This window comes from Equus caballus, chromosome 6, assembly GCF_041296265.1.
Source record: "Equus caballus isolate H_3958 breed thoroughbred chromosome 6, TB-T2T, whole genome shotgun sequence".
NCBI classification, from domain to species: Eukaryota; Metazoa; Chordata; class Mammalia; order Perissodactyla; family Equidae; genus Equus; species Equus caballus.
In genome coordinates this window covers 55,034,040-55,057,057 of record NC_091689.1, presented here as the reverse complement: position 1 = coordinate 55,057,057, position 23,018 = coordinate 55,034,040, and the positions used below count along the sequence as shown (strand labels likewise).

At 39.0% G+C, this 23,018-nt stretch overlaps 1 protein-coding gene across 1 annotated transcript in view; it reads left to right on the top strand.

The window, feature by feature from the left end:
* PLBD1 (phospholipase B domain containing 1) overlaps window positions 1–23,018 on the top strand; it is a 50,278-nt gene that overhangs the window by 9,603 nt on the left and 17,657 nt on the right. Inside the window, exons 2-6 of the mRNA XM_005610952.4 lie at window positions 1,337–1,556; window positions 12,399–12,482; window positions 13,818–13,956; window positions 18,664–18,804; window positions 19,232–19,376. Coding sequence (XP_005611009.1) covers window positions 1,337–1,556; window positions 12,399–12,482; window positions 13,818–13,956; window positions 18,664–18,804; window positions 19,232–19,376 — 729 coding nt within the window. The remainder of the gene's footprint in view (window positions 1–1,336; window positions 1,557–12,398; window positions 12,483–13,817; window positions 13,957–18,663; window positions 18,805–19,231; window positions 19,377–23,018) is intronic.

Here is a 23,018-nt window from a genome sequence, read left to right as displayed (position 1 = left end):
TACCAGTTGTCAACATTTAAAATTAACTCAGCATTTCATTTTTTTGGTTGCAATGGTTGTCTCTCAAAGGAGCACTAAAGTTTAAACTTTATGCTAGAGCATCATGGCGTCTGGGCCCGTGCGGCCTGGGTGAGGGGCAAGGACTTGGTCAGACTTAGAAGCGAATGCTGATTATGACCCTTAAAGAATGATCCTGACCGGGAAAGTGAGTTTATTCAGAGTAGAGTCATGACTGTAATGGTGGGCCTTCGTTAAAATGATGAAGTGGAGCCACTGCAGAGAGAGCTGTAGGGTGCAGGAGCAAGAAGGCACAAGGTGGAGCAAACTCCATAAGGAAAGTGGGTAGCGGAACTGAGGTGAACCAGAAGGGAGAGATGGGTACAGGATTTGTGAGGGTGAATTCACAGAATTATCAAGAACTTGAGGGAGTCACAGGTGATAGATTCGATTTTTTCTGAAAAATAGGAATTAATGTCATGTGTGAAGGTTTAAGCAGGAGAGATAGGATAAGGAGCCAGAGAATATGGATGCTTTGCCCCAACTGGTGAGAGGAATGGAAGATGTTGCTGACCAGGGATGTGAATGGTATCCTTGGTTTAATCAAGAGGTGGGCGAGGGGTGGGCCTGGTGGCATAGTGGTTAAGTTTGCAGGCTCAGCTTCAGCAGCCCCAGGTTCACGGCTTTGGATTCCAGGTGAGGACCTATGCACCACTCATCAAGCCATGCTGTGGTGGCATCCCACGGACAAAATGGAGGGAGGTTGGCACAGATGTTAGCTCAGGGCCACTCTTCCTTAAGTAAAAAGAGGAAGATTGGCTACAGATGTTAGCTCAGGGCCAGTCTTCCTCACCAAAAAGAAAAAAGAGGTGGGGGAAAGCTCCAACTCCAGCCTGGCCCAGAATCCCATCTCTAAGGATGAAGCACTTAGACCCACCTCTAGGATGCTCTAACTATGTCCCTACCTTTGACCTGGGCTCATCCTCCTTGATCAAGTCTCACTTATAAGAAGGACAAACTACAGTGGCAGATTTCCCAATTCTGAGAGAATGGAACTATTTAAAAGCAAATGTAGGGGATGGCCACATGGCCCAGGGTTTCACCGGTTTGGATCCTGGGTGCAGGCATGGCACCACTCATCTGGCCACACTGAGGCGGCGTCCCACATAGCACAACCAGAGGCACTCACAACTAGAATATACAACTAGGTACTTGGGGGCTTTGGGGAGAAAAAAAAAAAAAAGCAAATGTGTTGGAATTGTTGGTTACATAGGAAAGAAATGCATCAGCAACTCAGTTAAATGGCATCCTATCATTCTGTCCTTTTCTTTTCTTCCAGTGGTCTACTCTGCAACTGCGTACTGGATGCCTGCGGAAAAGACAGTACAAGTCAAAAACGTAATGGACAGGAATGGGGATGCCTATGGCTTTTACAATAACTCTGTGAAAACCACAGGCTGGGGCATCCTGGAAATCAGAGCGGGGTATGGTTCTCAGACCCTGAGCAATGATATCACCATGTTTGTGGCCGGCTTTTTGGAGGGTTACCTCACTGCCCTGTAAGTACCCCAAGTCATGGTGGAGTGCTGCCAGGCAACCTCTGTCCTTTTCTTTGTCCACCAGTGGCTCTTGTCTTCCTGGCGTTGTACGTTAGAAGCGCAAAGCAGCTGAAGCCCTTCTCATAGGATGGACACGTTATCAGACTTACATTTCTACCTATAATCACTACCTGTCTAGAAGGAACAAAGCTCCCAGTTGTGGCACTTGCCTTTTTAAATCTTTCCTTGTCATCAAACGATTTTAAAAGACAGTTAAGGGGCCGGCCTTAGGGCCGAGTGGTTAAGTTCACATGCTCTGCTTCGGTGGCCCGGGGTTTCACTGGTTCGGATCCTGGGCACGGACATGGCACCACTTGCCAGGCCACGCTGAGGTAATGTCCCACATGGCACAGCCAGAAGGACCTACAACTAGAATGTACAACTATGTATGAGGGGCTTTAGGGAGAAGAAGAAGAAAAAAAAAAAGAATATTGGCAACAGATATTAGCTCAGGTGCCAATCTTTAAAAAAAATAAAAATAAAAAAATAAAAGACAGTTAAACCATTTCATCCTACTATTGATTATCTGGGAGAAAGCAAATGAAGGTACAAAATAGAGAAGATTAATCAAAAATAAAATGTAAGAGCATTTATTTTCAACAGTCTTAAAACAATACTTTCAAGTGGGCAAAGATTTTTAAATTGAGATTTTAATGTCTAATATAAACATTCTTTCCAATTCTATTGTTACTTGATTCCTGTGTCCTTCCCTTATAAAAAATAACAAAAATGTAGTTCACAGTGCAATCAGGACACATCCTTTTTAGAGAAAAGCTCTTTAAGGAAAAGAAAGTTGGAATTCCTTGAATCAAGCCTCATCCTTCCTTTGATAAAAAGTGTCTTGATGACTTGGCTTTCTTCTTTATTCTCTGTGACCTAGATTGTTGAGTGCAGCTTAACCAAACCTTAAATTGCACTGTTACCACCTTAGTCATAGTAAGTGCACTGTTGATCTTAATCTGTTTCTGCAGCCTCAAGATTCTGTCAGATATTGAATGACTATTATTGGGCTGTGACTTCTCTTTTTTAATTTAAACTAGAAATTCCTGTTTTTAATTTTATACTAAACCTTCATTATCTTACCACACACGTCCTCTTCCTAGTATACTAGTCTGAGATGTATAAAACTTTATAGGGCCGGCCCTGGTGGCCTAGTGGTTAAGTTCAGCGTGCTCAGCTTCAGCAGCCCAGGTTTGATTCCCAGGCGTGGACCTACACTGCTCTGTTAGTGGCCATACTATGCTGGTGGCCCAGATGCTAAAAAATAGAGGAAGATCAGCATGGATGTTAGCTCAGGGCGAGTCTTCCTTAGGAAAAACAAAAAACACTTTATAAACTGAATAAGATTTTAAAAATATGTTCAAAATGGTATTGCACATGTAAAAATCTGAACTTTTTATCTTTCTCTCTAAATCTTTATCCATTTCTGTATCCACAGAGTTCTTATTGCATTATTTAAATTGAGTTGCCAGTTTGGAGAAATAATTCAGACCGAAGTGGTGTGAATATAAATATAATAGATTGACTCATGGGTGATATACATCACGGGTTATTAAGGGAAACAGTGCGATTAGAAGGAGCAGCTCTAATCTGTGAGAATGTTGTAAGGATAATCATGTCTTCCTTGGTTACTGGAAAGCTCAAGGAGTTTGATTGAGAAAGCTTCTGAAAAAGGTGGCACTTCTGATATTCTTACGTCACAGAAAAACATGCATTTTAACATCTCACTCTTGGAAATGGCTTTACCATTTCACCTGTATTCTTAATATAAAGCATTGACCTATCCTTGAGTACTTTTATCCATTTACCAAGAAAATCCATAGATTAATTCTATTAAACCCATTCTATTAATAACTTTTTTATACTTCTATATTAGAGTGAAAATTACTTTAATTTTATTTCTTAAAGGAGACAGCCTCTATTCAGTAACTCTTTTCTTATTTACTTTGCCTTTTTGCCATGTCCTTACAAAGGAAATTGGACATATATAAATCAGTCTTATAAGATTAAAACAAACAAACCACTTCCTGCACATTTTTGAGACCCAGGCTTTGAGCATCTGGCAACTGAGTCTGCCTTCCCCTCAGACGAGTAGCAGCAGCCTGTGAGCGAATGTTCAGGAGTGAGGGAGAGACCAGTCTAGTAACCTTAGTCAATACTGATCCTTAAGGAAGAGTTGGGAAACACTTGACAGCACGTCTGCTGCAGAGAACTACTTGAAAAGGATACTTTAATCCTAAGTACTATAGGAGTCCCAGAGGAAGGCACCCCAGTGGGCCAGAGCAGTCACAGAAGGCTTTGCGGAAGAAGTGAGTTGTGGGTCTGGCGTCTGCTAGATGAGAACCTTTTGGTTTGGCTGGGAAGAGGGAGAAAATCATCCTGAGCTGGAGGTAACAGAACAGAGTACTGAGAAAAGGTCTTGAGTCTGAAATGAGTAAGTCACATTTACAGTGAGCAAGGACTGGAGGTTCCGATGGAGCAAGCAGAGGACAACAAATTGAAAAAAGGCAACTGAAGGCCATGTTGTGGAGGGCTTTGAATGGACGTCCGCCCGCCCGTTATCATTCTCTATTTCAAGAGTAGAGTGCTCAGTTTTCTTGAATTGAAAGACAACTTCTCCGTTCATCTCTATCTCATATTCGTGACTGTGGTAATTCTCCTCACCTGCTTGAGATGGGCTTCCTGTATATGTGGTACCAAGAGTCTGAGAAGACCGCCGCTCTGCAGAGACCTTGCTACATCTCATTGAACAGGAGAAGATGTTGGTGAGCAGGAAGACGCATGATAAAGAACTAAAGAGAGAAGTCAGTATTTGTATATTTGAAGAAGAAGAAGGAAAAAGAGAAAGAAGAGAGCACAGAAAGAAAGAAAGAAGGAAGGGAGGGAGGGAGGGAGGAGAACAGGAAAGAGGAAGAGGAGGAGGAAGAATTACAACCAAAACTATCTTTAGAAGGGTATTTTCCATAAGCTCCTTCTCAGAGGCTGTCATTCTAACTGCATTACTGAAAAGTCAGATAAGTAGGGGAATTTCCGAATCAGCATGCATTTAAAGGACCTGCTCTGTGCCTAGCTTAAAGCTCAGAATAGTAGGATGTGATCCAGCCTGCTGAAAACAGACCCCGGGCAATGGGATGGGGAAGAGAGGAGTGAGGGAGGAGGCTATCACTTTCCTTCCTCCTCTTCTGATATGTTCCAGGAGATGAAGGTTTATTACACATTCTGATGCCCAAGAATTTATTTTGAAGGAAGGAGATATGCCAAATGGAGTAGAAAAGCTGGGCTCTCAGTGTCAAGAGCTCCAACAGGGAGACAGAAAAGAAGGGATGCTGGAAGGATTCACAGAATTGTGACTTCCAGACCAAAGGCACCACCAGGGCCTGCTGAAGTCAGCACCGCCCCTGCACAGCCCGCCATACACTGTCTCAGCTGAGCACTGAGAGGCAGTGTGGCTCCCTCTGAGCAAAGGCATGCAGCGTTCTCTGAAGCAAAGCAGAGGAGTAGCGTAAACTGTCAGCCATCTGGAAGCTGTGACTGTAGCCACAAACCGGTGGTAGAGAAGGAATACAAGTCACAGGCTAGATTGGTTGGTTTGTTCTCAGCTAAACAGGAGCAATTGTCTGAGAAACAAAAGCAACGTCATACACAAACATCGTTGTCCCAACTTGAAACTATCTTGCTTGGACTGTTACTTGGGGATGCTTTGCAAAGTGTGATCCCGCATTGCCAAGACTCAAGAGCCAAGAGCAAGGACGTCTGAGCCTGGGCTGAGAAGATGAGTTTGTGCCAGATGCCAAAAGAAAGAGATGTCTTTTCTTGTTTTCCTCTCGGCTTGCAGGGTTGCTCAGGCAGCTGCCAAGAGCAGTGGGAAATGTAGGGCTGCTGCTTTTTTCCACATTGCCACATTTAAAATGGAGTAGTGTTCCTAACTGTGCGGGGAGGAGGCGTGTGAGAGGATGGATATTGTGGGGTGAACAATTGAGATGTCGAGATAAGGAGGTTGGTTTAATCACCTTGGATGACATAGTTTGCTCTTTCCAACCAATGAAATACTTGAGAGACCAAATGAAAACCCACAAAGAAGTATCCTCAAATCCTCCGTCATTTCCCTTGAAGAGTTCAATAATTTGTTGCTTCCTTGAACTTTTACAACACTCTCCAGGTAACGATTTAGTCCTGGGCTCAGCCCTTTGTACCTTATCATGAAGCTTAAGGCCATCTACCTGTGCGCCTCCTGCAGAGTTATCATATGCAGCAGCAGCCAGATCCAGCTGGAGTAGGCCACAGCTTGGAGTAGGTGCTAGATATTTCTAGAGTCTTCTCTCCCTGTCTTGCCCTTCCTCACACTCTCTTCTTTTCTCCATCTTTTTCCACTGTCCCTGCCCCCACCCATCCTGAGGAGTTGTCCACTGCAGGGAGTTGACATTGCCTCCAAGCGTGCATTGCAGATGGGCTCTTGAGCTGTACTGTGATGCCCCTTCAGCCTCTCACACATCCGCTTCCCACCAACTCTCAGAACCATGATGTCCTGAGAGCCAGAGCTACGTCTCCCATATCTGCCTGTTGAAATGTTGCCCAGCCTAGAAGACCTATCTCAGATGCTGTCTTTGTGATGTTTTTTCTGATCCCATTCCCACTGGCTTGGAGCTCCATCTCTCCCCTCCACCATCTGTTCATGCTTTGAGGGCAGGGTCTCTATCTTACTCATCTTTCCATACCCAGACACCTGGCACAGCACTTCTGTCCCCAGCAGCTACGTAATTACATGCTTATTAAGTTTAATTGAATTCTTTGGCTACTTCAATTCTATTAGAGATGAATCAGAAGTGTAAGGTATGTATTTTCACATAATGCAGTGTCTGGCCAGCTTGGCCAAATGAAGTTTCTTCCTTTGTTTTTTAACTCTATGGCGTGGGTCCCAAAGAGTTGCAAATTCAGAGTCTCCGATGTCTCACTAATGATGGAAAAGCTGATGATAGTCATAGATTGATTTTTAGTAAAATGAATCATGAAACTTTTCTGGAAAGACTGGTGATGAGGAAGTGGGGACCTGGTCTGCTCTAGTTTTTAGTAAAGTGGCTGATCTCCTGTGTTACTGAGGCAGCTGCTGAAATGAGCTCCTCTAGAATTACCCAGTTTGAGTGGGCCAGTTCAGTGCAACAAACACTTGTGCCAGTCTCTGGGGACAGGGAGAAAGATAAGGGGGAGAGTTAGTTTCTCAGAACATTCTTCAGAGGACTCCTCTTAAGTTAGGATGTTGACACAAAGTTGCGAAAACTATGATGAAAAGAGGTTCTAACAAGATTATGGCACAAGTAGGGGAAGTAGTCAAAGGTGGTATCTTTTTTGTGTTTGGCCTCCTACCAAGAAATACCAGGAGAATCTCCTCCACACCCTCAACTTGCTCCTTTTGGTGCTAGAAATTGAATATGCTTCCAGGTCAAGGCTGTGGCAGAGCAAAGTAAGACACAGTCCCACCCTCAAAAATACCAAATGGCCCGTCAGCTAGTAATTGTTTGGAACTTAAGATGAACCACAAAACAATCATGATGATGATGACTAACACTTATGTAGCATTTAAAATGTGCCAGACACTGTTCAAAGCATTTTATGTATGTTAAATTATTTAATCCACAATAACACTGTGAGGTATGTATCATTATTATCCCCATATTATTGGCATGAAAACTTGGGCACAGAGAAGTTAAGTAACAAACTGAAAATCACAAAGCTAGTACGCAGGAACCAGGATTAGAAACCAGGTTCTCTAATTACAGAGTTTGTGTGCACATACACGCACAAATGGATTAATCACTACGGGAAATATGAAAGGAGCCAGATATGGTCTCAGACCCAGAAAGTCAAAACAATTAGGAAAGAGTAGGAGACAGCACATGACAAATGGTAAGTGATGTGGCATTAACATAATTGAAAAAGATTCAGGAAAAGGTGGGTGTACATGTGTCTCCATGATTCTCACGTATGAACACGTGTGGCAGATGTGAAGGTGAGCAATTCCCCGCCAGCTTAGGAGGAAGGTTACTGACTTGACACACTAAGGAGCTGAATCTAAATCGAGCGCGTTTATGATGTGGATACTAGTGTTAGCTCTGTAGGAGGAGAACTCAGAAGTGTGGAGAAGTTGGGAATCTTGGTTATGGTCGTACAGCCTAGCAGTAGTAGAGTCAAGCTCTGAGCTCAGAATTCAAAGCCTCTACTCTTAACTGCTATACTATATGGTTCCCCCAAAAGTGTAGGACCCCTCAATGGGCAGGATCAGTTGAGGCCTCCACTTCTGATGTCAAGGTCTTTCCCTGCTCTGAAAGTCAGAATGAGTCAAAAAATCTAGTCCCCCTCTCACCCTTTGAAAGAAAAATTCTCAATAATTCTAGCCCAGTTACCCGCCTATACCTCCACCTGTCTTCTCTACCATTACGTGGACATCCTCAGCAACCACCTCTGAGTTAAGATGAACGTTCTTCTGTTTCAGGGTTTCTCAGCCTCAGCACTGTTGACATGTTGGGTTGAATTAGTCTTTGTTGTGGGAGCTGTTCTGTGCATAGTAGGATGTTTAGCGGCATCACTGGCCTCTGCCCTCTAGAGGCTGGCTGCACCTTTCTCTCCCCTAGTGGTGTGACAACCAAAAAAGTGTCCATACATTGCCACATGCCCCCGGAAGGAAAAATCACTCCAGTTGAGAAACACAGCCCTGTTTTGAAATGGACTGAAGAACTGAGAGGGCCTAGAACTCTGGATGGGCTGGGCAGGGTGCAGTGCTAGAAACTTCAGGTAAAAGTATGCATTTTTGGTTTCTTTACCTGAGTGAGCATTATAAGTCAATAGCACACAAATTATTTTTTCCAAAAATAGAACTTTATTTTCATATAAATCATTTTAATTTTAAGAGCCTATTCTTCCTTATGGCAGAAAACGTTACTATAGTCATTTCAGTAAACTTATTAATTTATCATTTAAATGGAGTCAATTCAGAATGTTCCACTCCTCTTCCAAACACTTTTCCCCAGAATGGATTAGCGTTAAAGAGGCATCTTGGAGGGAGAGGAAATGTTTAAGCAGTGGTTGTCCTGTGTCCTTCTCTGGCATCCACTGCAGTGGAACAATCTCCTTTAGTCTTTAGTTTGGGTATTTCTCCATCCGACATCTGATGAGGCTTCCGTGGTCGCCCTGTTCTCCACTGTGTAATCAATACCACCTGAGCTTGCAATATTCACCACAAGTAGAAGTCCCCTGTCCCCAGCAGGTCTATCAGCTCAGTGTCCACTTATTCTACCCTAGGCCACACAAGAAAACATTTGGCTGCTCCCCAAAACTCACTGAGGTGTACAGGGGTGCTATGTTTGGCTTACGAGCCTAGGCAGTCCAGGTAGCCATCTCTACTTCCCCATGGAATCATAGACAGGGAAACTGTAGGGTTATTGCCTTCCTGAGCAGCGAAATCAAGTCATCAAACTCACCTGGAGTTTCTGCATTCCCTTTACCTGAAGTATGAGGCCAGGGCAGAGGGTCCCTTTCTTGTCACCTGCCTACCTGTCTAGCTTTTTTGCTGTTCTCTCCCCCAGGTTTAGAGGTGGTGGGAAGGGAAAAGTGACCAACTTGATAGTGGAATTGATGTGTCAGAATAAAAGATATATAAACAAAACTTAAAAGCAATAATTCAGTTTTTAAAAAATATTTACAAATAATTTGAAGGAAAAGCTCTCATGAAGTGAAGCTTATTGAATTTAAGGACCATATAAAAAAATATTTCAAAGGATTTCAATGTTGTTTACCTAACTGACAATAAAACTCTATTTTCATTTTATTAGTTTCAATTCTGGAAACTTCTAGATAAAGGATCTCTAAAGTTCCAAAGTATAGGGAACGAAATTCCCATTCTTGGAATCTGAGTCACCTCCTGCTTACAATGCTGACCTCCCTAGGTCAGTAAAAAGCATCAAATAAAAACCACAACTAGGGCTTTCAGTAAACTTCCAGTCCAGAGGGTGCAAGGGGCTCACAGTTTGACCCACTTTGTTCCAAACTTATAGCAAATGATAGAAAAATTATATAGAAAGAGAACCTCATAATAATATAGCTGAGTCCCAAAGCCAGATTAAACATCTCTTGAACCAGAAATGAACCAGAAAACAGGGTGATGAAGTATGGATCTGCCGGGCTGCTGGCATGAAGCAGGCAGAGACAACCACCCCTGGTGACGGGTGAAGGCCTCAGTGCTCTGAGTGAGCTGAGTCAAGGCTGGGAAGCAGGACTAACCTTGCTGCTTTGACTGTTTATTGAAAGAGGAGGCTGCAGGATAACTTCTACTGATGTGCATCCTAGTGTACAGATTTATAAGAAACCATGAGCTTGAAGCAGGGGCATGGCTGGGGCAGCAAGAACTGAATTATCCATGTGCTGGTTCAATTACAGCTATATCTCCAATTTTCCATAGGAAAGAAGTCCCAGAAAGCCACTGTAAGACCTGGAAGGGAGTCAGATGGAGGCACTTAGAGAAAAATGAGAGCAGAGAGAGAGAATATAAAAAAACAAGTAACTAAAAATGCCTGGACGCCAAAGTTGCAAAATACACAAAGAAATTGAATGTTAAGAAAAACAGTCAACAAAATCAATAATAATAATACACTCCAGATTAATTTTATAGGATGAGTTAACAAAGATTTTAAATATGCTTAAAGCACTCTAAGTTATAAATGGAACAAAACTTGAAGAAGAATTTATGAAACAAAAAAGAAGAAAAAGGAAGAAATAAGAAGACAAGTAGATATTTTTAAAGAACCTGTTTGAAATATTATAAATGAAAATTATGGAAATTTTTAAAAAATATCAATAAATGGGCAACTCTGGACTGGACATAATCAGAGAAAAAATCTGAGTCAGAAATTAGTATTGAGGGATTTACATAGTATACAGCCCAAAGAGATAAAGGGGTAAAAGCGATGAAAGAGCTGTTATTAGATAGAGAAGTTTAATCAAGAAACTCCAGCAAATGTCTATTAGGAGTCTCAGAAAAAGAGACTAAAGGAATCGCAGATAAGCAATAGTTGTCAGTGTAATAGTTGAAAATTTATCAGAATTGAAAAAGACAAAATCCTTAGTTGGAAAACACAGCCTATTAAATTGCTACAACATAGTGGGTGACATTACAGAAAATTGAGGTTAGAAAGAATATTCTTAAGAGCTATCAGAAAGAAAAGACATGACTACACAGGAATCTCAGCCAGAATGACAGCATACTTCTCATCAGCAGCGATAGAGCCAGAAGATATGAGGATAATATCTTAAAAGTACCAAGAGAAAATAACTAACTAGAATTTTATAACCATTTAAATCATCCAAGAGCAAGGGCAAAATAAGGATATTTTTGGATGTACAGATTAAAATGCTTTACAACACACACTATTATAGGATATACATTAACAAGATTAGCAGGAGGGAAAGATTGGGATATAAGGAGCAATAAGTAACACAAGAAACAGAGAAGTTAATAAAATTTGATTGTAAAAGTTAAAATATAAAAAATTTTAAAATAGAAATAATTTTTTAATTGAAAAAGTAAAATTAAATCTTTGAACACATAGCATAATGGAGGGTTGTCATTGAGCAGTTGAAGCTTGCTAAAATATGCATCATGTTTGGAGGAAGAGAGAAATACAAAATTTATTTAGACTTTATAAGAAAATACATAGTTATGAATGTTTTTTAAAATTTTTAACAAGGATCACTAATAGAACAGAAATATATTTTACAGCTTCTAAAACAGCAGAAGTAAAAATAAGGATAATGAAAATGTTATCTAAACAAGGAAAACATAAAAGGAGGACAAAGAAAGGGATGGTAAACGGAAAACAAAAAAGATTGTAGAAATAAATCCCAGCATATTAAAATCACAATAAATGTAAATGGATTATTTTCATTATTTAAAAAATGTTTAAGGGACCAGCCTGGTGGCATAGTTGTTAACGTTCACACACTCCGCTTCAGTGGCCTGGGGTTCGCAGGTTCGGATCCCAGACATGGACCCAGCATGACTTGTCAAGTGATGCAAGCCACGCTGTGGTGGTATCCAACATAAAATAGAGGAAGATTGGCACAGATGCTAGCTAGTGACAATCTTCCTCACACACGAAAAAAGAGTTTAATTGAGGAGATGTTGTTTAAGGGTATAAACTTGCAAGTAAGTTCAGGAGATCCACTGCACAGCATAGTGATTACAGTCAACAATGCTGTATTATAAACTTCAAAGTTTCTAAGAGATTAGATTTTAATTGTTCTCACCACAAAAAAGAAATGGTAACTATGTGATGTGATACAGATGTTAGTTAATGCTATGGGGGTAATCACATTGCAATATATAAATGTAACAAATCAACAGTTTGTACACCTTAAACTTACACAATGTTATATGTCAATTATACTTCAATAAAAAAGTGTTTACAGAACAGCATATGAGACACACTTAATTTTTTTAAAGTAAGTTTTAAAATAAAGAATCCTAAATAGCCAATAATCTTGAGGGAGTGGAGATTAAAACAGAAAACATGGCAAAATAGAATGGCTTAATAAAGTTGGGTGATGGATACTTGAGTGTTTGTTACATTCTGTGCTTTTCCATATGTTAGAAATATTTCCCAATTTTAAGTTGTGCATTTGATTTATGAAAAAAAGACAGTAGGGGAAGTTTGTAATAGGGGACATCCTAGTTAGCCACAAGTACGGGTAATTTACTGTGATGCAGAAATCCAAGAAGAAAAATAGAAATGTAACAGTTTTCATCTATCGTTTCAGGCACATGTTTGACCACTTCAGAAACCTCTACCCACAGCTGATTCAGACACCTTCCATCGTCAATAAAGTGCGGGATTTTATGGCGTATGTATAATGGCTTTCCTCTTCTCCTTGTTATTGAGGCTGAGGGGCCTGAATCTGTCATTTCAGACAGCAGCTTTCCTTTTACCAATTTCTTTTATGTCTCTTAGGCAGGACTCTGAACTTTGTTCCTGTAGTAGGTATAGCACTTTTTGGTAATGGCATGAAAACTGGTTGCAGACAACATGTCCCCCAATTTGGGCTCTTTCAGAGGTCAGGTTGAAGATCACGCTATTAATTGCTAACACAACTAGAGGAAGACGCACCAAGAGTGTAAGGCAGGCAAAGTTAACCACCTGGATCACTTCCACTTGGGGGCCCCTCTCTTTGCAGAGCTCTCTCCTCCTCCTTCTTTAAAGAAATTCCTTTTCATGGGCCTGATGACTAATCCTAGCTGGAGTGTTGGCTAATGTCTAAAGTCATAACATCCTCTGAGAATATTTCCATTTTAATGAAGTTTTCTAAAGACTAATAATTCTCAATATTCAGAAAACTTCTTTGATATTTGTGGGATGACAGACTATGAGATTGACTTGGGGACAGAAAGGCTCTTGGTTTGGCTCTCCAAGTCACACACTAGCTACCCTCTTCATCGAATGCTAAGAACCCACAGAGCATCAGATAAAACCAGTGGGCTAGATCCCACGAAGCAATGATATCGTATTCTAAGACTGATCTAGAGAGAGCCTGGACAAATCAGAAATAGCTTTCAGGATACAAAGCTATGTCAAAGCATCCCCTATGAATTGCAGAGAACAACAAAGAGGAGAGAACTATAGAAAACAAGCCTACAAACAAAAGCTAAGCGTGCTAGGACAGAGGCATTGAGGCAGTTATTAGCAACAACAGAAATAGAATGAACCATAAACTATGAAAGTGATTTGAGAGAAATATAAACATACACAAATTACCCTGTCGTTGAGAGTTTTTATTTTTTCCTGTTGTTTAACTTTACCACTTCTACATGCAGGAATAAAGTCGATCAACTTATCCTTACTGATTTAGGGAGACATGATTTTATATGAAAGTGTTTGGATGGTCTATCCTTGACTTTCTTAGGTCTCAGTATCACAGGTGGGTAAATATTACACCTGTATTTCAGTTCTAGCTAGAGCATGGAGGAAGCTATGAAGGAAGAGTTGTAGTCCAAGGGAGAAATTAAAAATCATTTAGGATTTGCCCTGATATCCTTTCAGAGTGATTGGAAGGTTACAAGATCCAGAATTAAATTATACTAGCATAAGTATCTGAATGCATAATTTCTAAACGCCTGAGGTTAATTTAGCTCTGGATGAGCAACCATAGAGACCTCTAGTACAACTCTAATTTCTCTTTCAGGAAGCAAGATCAGTGGACCCGGAGTAAGATCAAAGATTACAAGGATGACCCGTTTTGGAGACATATGGGCTATGTTATGGCACAATTAGATGGGCTGTATGTAGGAGCAATGAAGAGGGCTTCATTAGAAGGGATAAAGGTAAGACTTTTAAGAAGCTACTCAGAATTTATATAGTATAGCAGGAATATTGAAAATTATCTTTAAAATAGCTTTCCAATTTAGAAGCAGATCAAATTCGACTAGAGTAGAAATTCCTTGCACACACACACTGTCTTGTCTATCATACTGCTAGCACCAGACTCACTGTCTCACGCAAAATTCAAGCTTAACACACAAATAAACCAACTTCTTTCTGAGTTTTCTCAATCTCTTTCATAGTTTTGTGCTCTGGGGTAGGTTAAAGAGCCTAGTATAGATGTACTGGCTGTTTAACCCAATAATGCTAGTGTTTTAGATAATATGATTGCTAAAGCAAAATGTCTAAGTGTACAAGTTCTAGGCTTCCCATCCTCCACAACATACACACACACACGTGTGCACACATCATAATTTGTTTGGAAAGCTTTACTGACTCTTTGAAGATTCAAAGGTACCATTGAATATACTTTCAAATTAATGGGAATTTTGGCTCCTGAGGGTAATATGTTATATACACACACATACATAGACACATACACTGGACAAAATATACAAAAAGGTTGTTCATAGAAAAGTGATGCAACAAATTCTTTTTTTTAATTAATTTGTGTTGTGTGAGGAAGATTTGCTATGAGCCTAACATTTGTTGCCAATCCTCCTCTTTTTATTTTTTTTGCTTAAGGAAGATTAGCCATGAACTAACATCTGTGCCAATCTTCCTCTACTTTGTATGTGGGATGCCTCCACAGCATGGCTGATGAGCAGAGCAGGTCCACACCTGGGCTCCAAACCTACAGACCAGGGAACCCAGGCCACTGAAGCAGAGTGCATGGAACTTTAACTACTCAGCCACAGGGTCAGACCCCCAAAAATTCTTAGCGATGTGAGTTCAGCCTTGCTCATAAGACTGGAACTACAAATTAAAACCATACTGAGAAATACTTTCTCACTTGTCAGTTTGGCAAACCTTCCAAAGTGTGAAAGCATACTCTGTTGTCTAGGCTATGGGGAGAAAAGGCACTTTCCTAAAATATTAGTGGGAATGCAAAATGGTATATCTGCTAAGGACAGGAAATTTGGCACTCAGTACTCAAATCACATGCTCATTTACCCTTTGATCCAGTCATCCCACTTGTAGGATTACCACACAGATTCACTGGCAAAAATACAATATAGCATATGTGCAAGTCTAGTCATCGTAGATAGTTTGTAATAGCCAAAGACTGAAAACAGCCAAATATATAGAAGACTGGCTGAGTAAATGACGTAGCTGTAAACAGGAATGAGGCAGCTCTCCATATACTGCTATGGAGTGACCTTCAGGATCTGTTAAGTGTAAAAAAGTAAGGTGAAGACCAGTGTGTATCATTTGCTACCTTTTACGTAAGAAATGGAAATAAGATGATAGATAGACAGATTTGCTTATCTTTCCAAGAAGAAACAATGTAAGAATAAACCCAAAATTTTTTTTAAAAATGATTATCTATAAAAAAGGAAGAAGAGAGAGTGGAGGTGACAGGGATGAAAGCTACATTTCTCTGAATGTAACTTGCTTTGTACATTTGACTCTGGAACCAAGAAAATACTGTTCTTAATAATAAAACAAAATTTAATTACATATAAGAAAAACAATTCCTAAAATCTGAAAACAACTTGACACAAATATATCTAATTGTATATCAAGTTCATGGCATAACCACACAGAGACCTTTTATTTCAAGTGACCTTAAAAACAGTTATTGCTGCATATCCTTAGTGGGATAGAACCTAAGGATAAGAAGAACCATCAAAAAAACAAAAACAAAAACAAAACAACCTTTAGCTCTATTCAGTAATCTTACTTTAGTAAGAATATTGGTATTTTTATTTTGAGATTTGATGGAGTTTAGTAAATAGATATCGTAAGATAAAGCAAATAAGTAGATATGTTGGCTATCAAGATTTTTAACATAAGAAAAATCAATGAAGTAAAGACTGTAGTTTTTAAAGTTGTTATTTAGGTAGAAAATCAATACTTTTAGCTTCCTTAAAAAAATACATATTTCCTTGCTTTGTCCCCTGAAAAGGTCTAGAAATAATGACAATAGCATTGACCCAGGTGTATTGAGTCTTCCCTAAGAGAATATGACTTAGGCTAGGCAATCATGTCTTAAACAAGATAGAAAAGCACTAGCCATGAAGAAAAAGATAGATAAATTCTGCTAATTAGAATGAATTTCTTTTTATCAGAAGACACTAGATAGTGAAAAGATAAGCTGCAAACCAAGAGAAAATGTTTGTAATACATTTAACTAACAAAGGATTTGTTTCTAAAATACATAAAGAACACCAACAAAAAAATTTTAAAAAAGAAAATAGTAGAAAAATGAGCAAGGGCAAAAAAAAAAACAGGAATTTCACAGAAAAGAAAACACAGATGGCCCAAAACGTGTGAAGAAATGCTCTGTTTTGAAGAAATGCGTATTAAAACCTCAGTGAGATCCTATTATGCACCAGGATTGGGAAATCTCAACCTCTGCTGGAATGAGTAAATAACTACCACCACTTTGGAAAAGAATTGGGCATTACTTGAAACATTTGAAGATAATACATATTCTACAACTTAGTAAATCCACTCAGAGATTTGAGACACTCTTGTATGTGGGGTCCATGTACATAAAAGTTCACAGTACCATTGTTTTCCTGTAAACTGGGAATATCCCAAATGTTCATCATAAGCATATCGTGATACTATATATATATATTCGTGTAATGAATGCCATATAGCAATGAAAATGAATGAAGTTTCCACACTATCAACATTGATGAATGTCAAAAAATGATATTGAGCAAAAGAAGGCACACAATAGGATTCTGTTTGTGCAAATTCAAAAGCAGCAAATTTTAGAGAATATGTTGTTTAGCGATTCATACATAGATGATAAAATAACAGAAAAGCAGGTAATGAGCAACACAAAATTTAGCAGAGTGGTTACTAACTGGCAGGGAAGGAGGGAGATGAGGCTGAAGACTTCTAAGGAAAGAGTGATATTCTGTTTCTTAAACTGTGATGTGGTTACATAGGTGTTTATTCTTATTATTTTTCCTTCAACTGTGTATTTACATCTTTATTCTTTCATATGTATGGTATCATTTTTAATTTTAAAAATAAAGGCAAAGGAATTTACAATTCATATCAGAGACAATGAACTAATTTCCCTAATATTCAACTCCTAAAAGTCAATCAGAAAAAGAATAACCTAGTAGAAAAATAAAGCACATGAACAGTTCACAAAAAAAACAAATCCAAAGGTTCAGCCTTACTCATAACAAAAGAAATGCCAATATAAACTACAATGAGATACTATTTTTCACTTATCAAATTGGAAATAAACTACATGTTTAATATGCTGTTGAGGCTCTAAGAGTATAGTGGAAACAAGCGCTTTCGAGACAATTTGCCAATATCTACGCAAGTCAAAATCACTTCTAAGAATTTAGCCTACACATAGACTCACACACATACAAAATGATGTTTCCAAGATTGATTATTGTCACATTATTTATAGTAGAAAAAGACTAGAAACCACCAGAAGTCAGTCGATAAAATACTGGTTAAAAATATGGCAATGCATCCATTCATTGGAATACTGTTTAAAAGAATGAGGAAGATTTTTACATCCAATGTCAAAAGAGCCCCAAGATATTAAGATACTGAGAGAAAAAATCTAGGTGAAGAGTAGTGCATGTAATACATCACCATTTGTGTTTTAAAAATGTATTTATAAGACATTTTAAAAAGTCTAGAGATATATGCAAGAAACTAATAGAAGTGGTAAACTGGAGACAGGGTGGGACTTGAGCCAGTGGAGAATGGGAGCAGGAGAAGAATTTCCACTGTAGATCTTCTTATAATTTTAAAAATCTTGGAAAATGAATGTATTACTTTTTCAAAAACCAAAACAAAGAGAATATTTATATAAATAAATAATCAGGTTGAGTTTTTTGGTTTTGTTTTTGTATTTTGGTTAATATGGCTTGTGTGTTTGTCCTCCCACTACCTCTGCCTAAAAACCAGTTTGGTTGTAGATACCCAACCCCTGGCTACTCCGGTGGACTAAATTTTGCCGGAGTAGCGCTCTCTACTTAGCACGAAGTTCAAGTCTGATCATGGCTTCAGGGTTAATGCTGTCAAGTTAGTTAATTAAACACACAAACTCTAAGCATCTTAATTGAATGTTTTTGCTGCAAAGCACTGATTCTCAACTAGGGGTGATTTCCCTCCAGAGGATATTTAGCAATGCCTGGAGACATTTTTGACTGTCAAAATTGGGAGGTGCTCCTGATATCTAAGTGGTTAGAGGCCAGGGATGCTGCTAAACATCCTACAATGAACAGCCCCCCACAAGAAAGAATTGCTAGGCCCAAAATATCACTGGTGGAGAGATTGAGAAAACCCGCCTAGAGGGATGCACACAGAATGCTCTGATTGTTGTACTCTCTTAGGAGCCATTCCCAAAGTCTGTGGATATCAAAACATGCTAAACTATCTCTTAACTATAAGTTAATAAAAATTATTTTAGACACTCCAAAAAAATCTAGGGTATCTGTTACATTAGGGACCCTTCATAAAGAAATAATTTAATGGATTCCTAACAAGAGGAAAAATAGAAAATGACATCTAACTGTCACAAATCAATGTTAAGTGCAGTCTTTGTCTTTCCCCAGCCCATGACCATGTTCCAGATTCAGTTCCTGAATGCTGTTGGAGATCTGTTGGATCTGATTCCCTCACTTTCTCCCACACAAGTCTACAATTTGAAGTTTTTTAAGAGATGGGATATGGGACATTGCTCTGCTCTTATTAAGGTGAGACACACATAGCAGCCTCTCTTTTTACCCTTGTTCTGGTCCACCCGTGTATGGCAACATCTCATGATGTCACCATGAAGCTCACCCCTGGCTCTAGCCATGTATCAGCTCATGGGGTCCTCTATGGTAGAAATTAAGAACGGAAAGGAACTGATGGAAGGAACTGGAAGTAAACGATCTTACCTCTGTTTCTTCCGCCAGTTCTCCTGTGCTGTACATGCCAGCTTCCACAGTCTTCCATTTGGGATGCTAACACAGAGTCTTTTTTGTACACATTAAAGGTTAATATTGGATTCTTTGGTCATATTTTCCAGTAATAAATATCACAATAAACACCTGAATTAACACAATCCCTGTATATTTCATACCCTTGTAGTCAGTGGTATATGTATCTCTGTGTCATTCACTATGATTCTGGCTATAGGTTCTTCCTGGATTTGAGAACATCTTTTTTGCTCATTCAAGCTGGTACACGTATGCAGCCATGCTCAGGATATATAAACACTGGGACTTCAACATCAGAGATAAAGACACCATCAGTAATCGCCTCTCTTTCAGCAGTTACCCAGGTAAATAAATTTAGAGGGACATTTGAGTAACCTGAGTACTATTTCAGGATAAAACCTTGGTGATTCAGGGTAACTGGAATGGGAGAAGAAATGTTTAGTAGTTAAGTATACATTAATGAAAATTGATTTCCAGAATGCTTTTTGAAGAAATACAGCTCTAATGCTTTTATTTAATAGAATGGTATAAACTAAGTTAATAGAGTTGCCGAAAATTCACTTCAACAAATGCCAGCTGGGTATTTATTAAGTACAAGGCACTTTCCTAGGGTCTATGTTGTGAAGCAAAGATGAGCAAGGCAGATCCTGCTCTCGGTATCTCCTTGAGGGCCTCTCTGTTTCTCTTATTCATTGCAATAACCCCAGTACTTTAACTTAGAGTATGGCACCTAGTACGTAATAAATTTTTGCTGAATGAATGGATGAATGAACGAATGAATGAATCTTACACTAACAAAATAAGTACAATACAGATAACAATAATAGTATTACTAGATACTATGTATACTACAAAAGAAGTGGAAGAAATGTTATGAGCAATTCTAATGGGGGAGAACTCACATCTGATTGTTGCGGAAAGAGAAGAGAGGTTGACAGCAGAGATGAACCATGAAGGATGACTAGAATTTGACCAGGTAGAGATGGATGGGAAGGACAGTCTTTGTAGAGTAGGGCTTGCAAACTCCTATGCCTAAAGGAGACAGGCAGATGATATAAATGAAGAAATGGTGGCTGGTATGAGAAAATAGAAGTGGAAACAATTGTAGCAAACACATAACCCATTGAAAGGGGGCCAACTGCTCGGCTCCCAACAACTGTTGTCACCCAGCAATGTGGAGATCAACGCTTCCAGATCCTCCAACTTCTCAAGATAGAAATATGGATTTAAAAAACAAAACCAGCTGTGGAACCCAACAAAGCACGTCTGTTAGCTAGAATTGCTCTCTCAGTTGCAGGTTTGCAACCTCTTCAGGAAACATCAGTAGCAAAGAAAAGGGGAAAATTCTTACCAAACATCTGAGAGCCCAGCGTGGATGTGATGTGGACAATTTTGACCCTTAATTACATATTTGTGACTTACAGGATGATTATACCAACCATCTGTCATATCTATCTTCCTTTTCAGAGTGTTGTTGCCCCTTCTGGTATTATTGCTCCTGATAGTATTAACACCACCCTATGAGGAATTCCAACCAGGGGTGTAACTCGATGTTTTTCTGTCCTTGTGACCTGATCCTCCCTTTGAGATCACTTTGATTTTGTCTTTGTCGTAGTTTGCTTAATTGTTTTAGTATTGAGGGTAACTAGGGACTCCCCTCTCCAAGTTAGATGGTGCTTTCATTCTTTTGTGCTCCTTTAGACCAATATTTAAGGACAGCAAGAAACTGAGACCCATCGAATATTCGTACTCTTCCTCTTATTTGCCAGAAAATGCAATATTCAGATGTTACGTGCACGGCTTTGAAATCTCTGGAGAATATTGTTCTTCTGTAGTCTTAATACTTCTGGATCCCAAAGGTAGTGATGGGGAAGGACATGGAGGGATTTCCTGTGAAACTTATGACGCTGTTAACATTTGCATATATACCCTTCCAGAATAGATAGATACATAGATAATAGAGATTTTTAGAACAATTAAACTGAGAGAAAACAAAAGACTTATTTTTACCCCAAGGTGTTTTTAAAAGAACCAGTGGTGCAATGTGGTTCATATTTTCTCTAACTGGACAGCTTTGTTCTCAACAGCAAACACGAAGAACATGTAGAATTATTTATATTACAAAGAATTGTTTGATTAAGGGATCAGCCACATTGGTTTGATAAAATAGATATGGAACTATGCTTTGCCATGAACCTCATGCCATGTGTGCTGTTGATCCCAGAACAAAGCTGGGCGGCTTGTCTATTTTTCTTTGGTGGAGGAGCGCCATAGTAGATTGAGTGGATTAGGAGTGTGGTATTAGTTTTGTATCAAAGAGGGCAGGACCTGGAGTCTCTTTAGGATATGGACAAGGATATAAAGAATTTCTGAGTCAGAACAGACAGATCAAGTCACGAAACCTTCGTGACTTAGCTGAGGCACACGTTAAAGATGATGCTGACTGGGATGGTACAGATACCATCACACTAAAGATACTGCTAACTCTGAAGACCTCACATGCACTTATCCATACTTTTGTAATACATCACGACCCTCCTGCCAAATTCTGTAGAAGTGACCACTAAGATGATTACCATGAAAAACACTAAATGTTCAATAAACAATGACATATTTTTTGAGGTTTCTGAAAAGGAAAGTGTTAGATCTTGGACAGCTGCTAAACATTTCCTCCACTTATGAAATCCGACTATTTTACCTTGGTGAAACTCAGTTTTCTTATCTGTAAAATGAGGCTAATATAATGCTTCATTCACGAAGCTGTAAACATTATATAATTTATTTATTCATCAACAATTTTCTGTTAATTGTTGTGCTAGGCAAACAATTTACAATGGAGAGCAGGACAGATACAATCTCTATTCTAACAAAATTTGCCTTCTGGGCAAAAATGGAGACAAAAAAGCAATGATGAAGTGTGTTTTGTGGTTTTCAGTTTATGGGTCTTACATACCTTTTAATTAATTTGAATCCTAAATAATTTTTGATGCTACTATAATAAGAATTTGTTTTTTATTCCTTTTTCAATAGTTCATTGCTTGTATATATGCATTAGTTATCTATTGCTACAAAACAAATCACCTCCAAAATTCGTGTCTTGAAATAACAATATTCGTTTAGTATCTCATAGTTTCTGTGGATCAGGAATTTAGATAGGACACAGTGAGGGTGGCATGTGTCTACCTCCCTATATGTGGGGCATCAGCTGGAAGACTGAGAGGCTGAAATCTCTGATAGCTTAACTGCAGCTGGAGGATACACTTCCAAGGTGACTCACATGGTTGACAAGGTGGTGCTGACAAATTGGTTCCCCTTCACTTGGGCCCCTCCACAGGACTGCTTGAGTATCCTTATGACAAGGTGCCTGGTGTCCCCCACCCCCAGACAAAGTGGTCCAAAAGAATAAAGCAGAAACAGCAATGCTTATTATGACCTAGTCTCAGAAGTCATACACTGTCACTTCTACCACATTCTATTCATTAGAAGCACATTATTATGATCAGCCCATGTTCAAGGAAAGGAAATCAGAATCTTTTAAAGGGAAGAGTATTCAGTCTTTCACCATTAAGTATGACGTTAGTTGTGGATACCCTTTTTAAGGTTTTATCCCTTCTATTTCTACTTTGCTTAATGTTTTTATCATGAATGAGTGTTGCGTTTTGTGAAATTCTTTCTCAGCTTCTATTAAAATAATCATATGATTTTTCTTCTTTATTAATATGGTGAATTCTCTTGATTGATTTTCAGATGTTAAACCAATTTGGCATTCCTGGGATAACCCCTACTTAGCCATAATATGTTATTCTTATTTTTTTAATCCAATTTATTAATATTTTGTTAAAGATTTTTTCATCTATATTCATGAGAGATATTGGTCTGTGGTTTCCTTTTCTTTTAATAGTTTTGGCATTAGGATAGGTTTGCCCTTATAATCTGATTTTGGAGTTATTTTTTTCTTCTATGTTTTCTGCAAGTGTTTGTGTAGG